This window comes from Danio rerio, chromosome 20, assembly GCF_052040795.2.
Source record: "Danio rerio strain M-AB ecotype USA chromosome 20, GRCz13ab, whole genome shotgun sequence".
In the NCBI taxonomy this organism is placed as follows: domain Eukaryota; kingdom Metazoa; phylum Chordata; class Actinopteri; order Cypriniformes; family Danionidae; genus Danio; species Danio rerio.
In genome coordinates, this window is record NC_141040.1 from 9,725,001 (window position 1) to 9,732,188 (window position 7,188).

A 7,188-nucleotide genomic window follows, 5' to 3' on the forward strand; every position below is an offset into this window, starting at 1 on the left:
AGCAAGAATAAAAACACATTTCTCGAATAAATTCCAGAATGCGCATCAAAAACGTTACTAATTATGTAATAACAAAAAATTGATGTGATGAATTGCCATATGCACATTCAAAACTTTTTAAGTCATTCTAAAATCCGGTCACACTTTACAATAAGGTTCATTAGTTAATGTTAATTTGCTAACATGAACAAACAATGAATACTACATTTACTACAGTATTTGTTCATGTTAGTTAACGTTATTTAATGAAAATACAGTAGTTGATTGTAAGTTCATGTTAACTCATGGTCCATTAACTAATAGTAACAAGCATGGACTTGAATGTTAATAATACAATAGTAAATGTTTAATTATGATTAATAAATGCTGTACGGGTGTTGTTCATGATTAGTTCATGTTAGTAAATGCATTAACCAATGAACCTTATTGTAAATGTTTACCTAAAATCATTTAACTAAAATCTGTCATCAAAGTGGTTCTGAATCATTAACGAATCTTGAGTGTCTCATTGTGTGTTAATTTTTTCATCTTTTACTGCGCAAGTAATTTATTATACATTATAATAAGGTATTGTAATATATAGGGTCACAGTTAAACTCAGAATTATTCAACCCCCTTAATTATTAGTCCTCCTGTTTTTTCCCCCAATTCTGTTTAATAGAGATTTTTTCAACACATCTCTTAACATAATAGTAGTTATAATAACTTATTTTTTAATAACAGATATATTCTTTGCCTTGACAATAGATATTATTCAAGACACTTCCATACAGCTTAAAGTGACAGTAAAGGCTTAACTATGTTAATTAAGTTAACTAGGCAGGATAATAAGGCAAGTATAATGGTAAATTGTGTAATGATGGTTTGTTCTGTATCTAAATATGACTGTCGAAATAAAATATAGCTTAAATAATTTAGAACTTAAAATGGTTCTTAAAAAAATTATAAACTTTTTTTTATTATAGCTAAAATAAAACAAAAGACTTTCTCCAGAAGAAAAAAAATATTATCAGACATACTGTGTAAATTTCCTTGCTCTGTTCAAAATCATTTTGAGAAATATTTAAAAAGAAAAAAATATATCTAAAGGGGGCTAATAATTCTGACTTTAACTAAATATAAATATAAGGCCCAATGTGGCTTTTACTTGCACAGCAATTTTTCTTTTGGATGTTTGATGCCAGTTTATCAAGAAGTGACGATTTTGACTCATTGGATGAAAACAGTGCTTTATTTGCCAATGTTTTATGGAATGTTCCACTTTTGCGCATAAATCTAACTCCCCTCTTTGTATTGTGAAATTAAAGACGAGGCCAGTTAGCTTATAAATAGATATTTTTATTGGTTTAAACTGCAATCTGTCGTTACAAAAGAAAACATATTGTTGTGAACAGCAATAGCTGCAAACATAGGACACATTCAACTGTAGTTCTGTCAATGTCAATCCTGTTAACCTTGAATTCCTGCTAAAATCTAAATAACGACTCTGGATTACAATCCTAAAAGGTACAAGACTCTCGGAATGTACTGTTAGGCACTTGGAAAGTAGAAGTGGTCCAAAATCTGTAAATAAATACGAATTTTGAGTCATAACAAATCAAAAAAACACATGCTTACTGGTGAACACATCATGGTTTAAAACGGGCGAAATAAATACACAAATGCATATTTAACAATTCCCTTATAAACCGTCTGTTTTAGACATGTCGGATCAGAATGTTGCGATCAGAGGTTTGGACCACCGCGGGGGTCGTGAGATTGGCACTATAATGCATTTACTGTCTACGATTTGTTCATACTGAATTGAGTCTCGATGAGAGGATCCCAGTCTAAACATGAGATTTATAAAAATCACAGGCACAGGACTGTTATTGTCAAGACAAGTCTGTTTACATTCTAGACGGTCGGAGCCAAATAATAAAGGATTATAGAGGCATAAACATCCTGAAACTGCAGTCCAACATCAGGGAGGAAAATAATAAATAAAATGCAAAAAAATCCTCTTTGCATTCTCATTTTAAATTAAGTTTCACTTTAAAAATAAATCAAAACGTAGTTACAAAATGTCATTGCAGTATAATATATTAACTGTTGAAACTTAACGCAAAAAAAGGTCTTCACAATCTTACGATTAATACGGAAGATCATAATTTAACATAAAGGAAAATATATTCTATTGTTTCATTATCCAGATAAATACAAACAAAATAAAAAAATGCTTACAATCAGCAATAAATACATTTTTGATAAGTTAAATAAGCATTGACAAGCAAAACTTTCGGTTCGAAAGTTCTCATTTTCCAAACAGAAAATACCAACAAGAGTTGTAATGATGCAATAATAACGTTATTATAACAATAATAGGGGAAATACGATATTGAAATAATGATATTGAAACATTTCAACCAAAAAATTAGTGGCCACTGAAGTCATATCTTTAGTGGTAACTCCAACAGAAAGATTAAAGGAAGGACCTCTTCTCTCTTACATAATTCAACAACCAGCGGACACTTTTTTTTTTAAGAGTGAGGGATCACATGTTCTAGGGATAATTACCACGGTGACAGCACATTTAGCACCACTAGGCATACTTTCAGAATGATTCATACAACTCTCAGATGGGTTTGATTCTTTTCTTTAAACCTTTTCTACCCGGGACAATAATCACTTTGATTGGAAAAGTAGGAAAATAATTAGTTTGATAGGCACTTTAAGTCCCGATGATCTACCAGCAAGGATCTCCTGCAAGAAAAGTGGCACCTTTAGGTCTGATGTTATAAAATTCAGTAGATTCTTTGAACAAGAAGGTCCTTGGATGATTCAGGAAACCTGCGCTTTAGTTTGAACTCCACAAACTAAGTATGGATTTAGCATGTTCCAGTAGGCCTTGAAGGGAACAGTTCTGTTTTTTGCATTACGTCAGGCATGTTAACGACGTCTAGGGAGGCACGGGTAGACACTTAAGTTTGATGCTACAGGGGGGTAGTAAGTTCTGATTTGACTCAGTGGCTACAAGAACACTGTACTTTAGTCCACTTCTCTGCTGTAAACAAAGCAAGGACAGGAAGGGATTGCTAGGAGGAAAATTACTCTCTCATTCTCACCAGCTCTCCATGCCTTCTCTCTCAGGCCTAAAACCTCTCGGGAAAGATTTTAATCGTCAGAGATGGAGAGTCTGCTGAAGATGGGAAGGCGGCGCGTTGCATCCAGCAGTGGTGACTCAGATCCGCTCTGGCTGCCCAAGCTGCTCTGGTAGCCTTCCTGGTCGGAAAGGGAGTCTGGAGGGCTTGGTGGAGACTCGGACATGGGCCTGAAGAAGGAGGTGGGTGAGTGAGGACCAGGCAGATCGGTAATGGTGGTACCACCTAAACTGGGTACAAACAAATTGGCGAGCTCTTGACTTGAGAAAGCAAACGGGTTGCTGGACCACTCATTGAGGTCTTCGGCGGAAAACAGGGGCGGAGGTGTGACAGAGGTTGGGCTGTCCTGGGAACCACCTGAGCTTGGGAAACCGGCAAAACTGAAGCTGTGATGAAGACGGGGGCGCTCCATCTTATTGAACGATGAGAGAGGAGGGGGTCCGCGGCGCTCCTCGGCATTGTGGATGAAGTGGCATCGTGGCCCATACGGGCAGTAACCAATGCTGTGGAAGGTGCGGCAGAGCTCGGTCTTATACTTGGGGTGGCGATTTAGACTACGAAGCTCGTGCATCCCATGAGCAAACTGGCACTTGTCGCCGTATTTACAGGTGCCGTTCTCTTCGAAGGGTCTGCAGAGTTCGGTCTTATAGCGGCTTGAGTTGACCTGGCCATTTCCATTGGCACTAATGCATGTAATGCTGCTTGGCCTCAGACGTTCCCCGTTTTCGGAGAAGGACCGGTCACGGAAGCGGTTCTCCTTGTTGTTGCTGCTGCCGTTTATGGAGGCCGAGTTGTCCATCTTGAGATTGTTTATAAATTGGTTCTGTGTTGATTTGGAACTGGTAACGGACACAGAGTGGCGGCGCTGATAGAGTCCCACTGAAGGGGCACCCACCACCTTCCTGTCCAGCAGGGTCCCGGTGGGGGTAAAGGAGGAATTGGCACCCATGGAGGGGACAGACTGTAAATGGGGACTGGTGAGGGGACTGTTGAAGGTCATCACCTTATTGTTCTGCAAATGAAGTAAACAAAACAACGTCTCAAAAATTGGTATGATTGTTACTCCCTTTGCTCCACATACCATCAGTTGATGTTTATTAGCAGTTTTATTACTTAGTGATGGTGTTTTGTGTCTTAAGGTCAGGTCCAGGGCCTGAGTTCTGCTTTGAGGCTTGTGAAAAGATAACACTAACAGCCCTACACTTTTTAAAGTACTTTAAAGGTGAAAGGTTTAAGTCATATAAGAGGAGTCTACTTCATTTATTTTTTATGTAGCACCTTGCAGCAATAACACAATGATTATTGCATAACTACTGATTTAATGCCTAACTGCTGAAAACACAATCAATTATTCGGTCTCTACAATTTGAATGTAAGGAAAAATTACAGTACATAAACCAATGTACTTGGGATAAAAACACAGATCATCATTTGTTATTATTGTAGGTCTAATGTCTGACAGACATCTTTGGCCATTTCCCCCCTCATCTAGATGACTGTGTCAAGCTTTGGTAAATCACGACAATCAAACACACACAGTCAACTTGGCAATAGGTTAAACAAAACTGAAATTCAGCTATTTACTTCACTTGAAAATACATTTTATACCAAATGACAGCACTGTGCCACACATTAAAGTCATAATTGACTGAAAATATAATTATCTGTCATATAGTGATGCAGTTGTGATGCCAAAACCCAAAATTGAATTTGTTGGCATTTCATAATAAGGGAATTTTTCAACACGTGAGTACAATAAGGTCTGTATTAGACATAGTTTGAATATATTTCAACATTTTGCTCTGCTATATGAATTACACAATAAACACATCTTTTGAAGATGTTTCTTTTTCTATTGTAAGCTACTTAAAATTGATGTTTAGGTTTTAAATCTGTGAAAATTTTTTTTGGGAACATTTTTTTCTCCATTTTACACACATACACAAATATATATATATATATATATATATATATATATATATATATATATATATATATATATATATATATATATATATATATATATATATATATATATATATATATAAACCAGTGCCACATATCATTGGCTCCGGTGTGTCACGTGATAACAATTAGTAAAAAAAAGATTAAAGGTTAAAAATAACGGCATTTTAAAGCTTTAATTCACTTTAAGTTACCATATGACTCAAGACTTCTCACAAAATTGTTCAACAGTCACATGAACAACTTCATTGATACTTTTTTTGAAGATATATGTTTAAAACAAGGGAATAATCAAAACACTGCCTAAGGACATCAGCCCTAACATCTAACTGTTACTGATGTATATGGGTGAGTCATGCCTTTATTATTTTTTTAGTTAGATTAACAATACGTTTTATGTGAGTATGACTTTTAAACGCCTGTTTTGAGACCATTAATTTAGGTTTAATACTACCCAGATGTTTTGAATGAAAGAACTGCGTAAACGCCCCTTCAAGCGTTCTGCTAAAAACTAATGTGTTTTAACGTCAGGATAAAGCTGCATGTTCACAATAGAGTTATGCATGGTTGGTTCATATACACATTTATATGTTCAGAGCTGACCTGTAGATTATTTAAGAAGCACAATTAAAGTCACAGACGACAAATAAATCTAAATTCCTGTAAAGTTCACTGTGGTTTAAAAAGGTCAAGAATGAGATGTAAATCCATCTGAAGTCTAACCACTGCTTCCCATAATGGAGAACTCCTTGTTTTGATTCAAACTCTGCGCAGACGTGTGGCCTTTCCTGCTATGTGTAATCCCAACGAGAGCAAGTACTGCACAGCTTGATGCAACTAATAAGTGATGGTGACGAATAAACGCAGCTGAAACTAATCTTTTAGATCGCCTTATTTCTTTCCTTGTCGATTACCAATCGATGACTGCAGATCATGAGAGTCAGACGGCTAGATAAGTTGCAAGGGCAAGATACTCGCCCTCTTCACACACACACACACACACACACACACACACAGAGATATAGGCTACACTCAAGCCAGGAAAGTTTGACATCGGTGTTGAAAACAGCATCTCAAGCACCACTGCGACATTTTTTGTAGATACTAATCTCTTACTCGCTCATACAAACAGATTAAAATCTTTAAACTATTTCCCGAAAAAGATAAATTACCTTATTCGTCACTTCGTAGTCGAAGAAAGAGGACACAACGGCAGTCATTGTCGAATCGGGGCTGGCTGAAAATTCTTCAAAGTTGACAAACATATGGTTTGTTAAGGCACGGTGGGAGTATTCCTGTGTTTGAAGGGTCTTTGATATAGTTCTGCCCCGCAGAGAGCCCCCTCTGTCCTGCCAAAACTTGCGCGCATATCCTTTATAAAAACTTGCGCAGTCTTCCTGGCGGAGTGGGCGGGTGTGTTTTCATCTGACCACGCCTCTTTTCCGCACGTCTCCTCTCTTCTCTTTTGACGTGATGTGTGGCGCTACTCGACTCGCCTGATTACGAAACTTCATTTCGCCTCACCATAAATTTAATCACTGCCTGGAGTTTTCCCGGACGTTTAAGTTAACCAGTTCAGTGCATTTCAGTTCTAGCTGGAATATAAACAGTGCATAGTTCATTTATTTATTGGAAAGGGAAGAATCTGAGAAGTGGAAACACGTTTCAAGGATGAATCTTATTCTCGAATACTAGTGAACAATTGGTATGATATGAAAGTTTAAAAAAATAGTAAAGTTAGATATTAAGCTATATATACATTTGAAGTCAGAATTATCAACCCCCGTTTTGATTTTTTTTTATTATTATTGTTTCTTTTTTAAATATTTCCCAAATGATGTTTAACTGAGCAAGGAAAGTTTTAAGTTTTTTAAAACCATTTTAAGGTCAGAATTATTAGCCCCTTTAAGCAATTTTTTTTTTTCTGATAGTCTACAGAACAAACCATCGTTATACAATAACTTGCCTAATTACCCTAACCTGCCTAGTTAACTTAATTAACCTAGTTAAGCCTTTAAATGTCACTTTAAGCTGTATAGAAGTGTCTTGAAAATATCTAAATATTATTTACTGTCATCATAGC

General features: G+C 36.4%; 1 protein-coding gene across 1 annotated transcript; it reads right to left on the reverse strand.

The window, feature by feature from the left end:
* Positions 1-1,317: 1,317 nt before the first annotated feature.
* On the reverse strand, positions 1,318-6,469 carry zfp36l1b (ZFP36 like 1 zinc finger CCCH-type b). The gene is given in 2 exon segments (NM_199649.2): positions 1,318-4,152; positions 6,278-6,469. Coding segments are annotated over 2 exon segments (1,047 nt in total). The 5' UTR covers positions 6,326-6,469; the 3' UTR covers positions 1,318-3,153.
* Between the last annotated feature and the right edge of the window lie 719 nt (positions 6,470-7,188).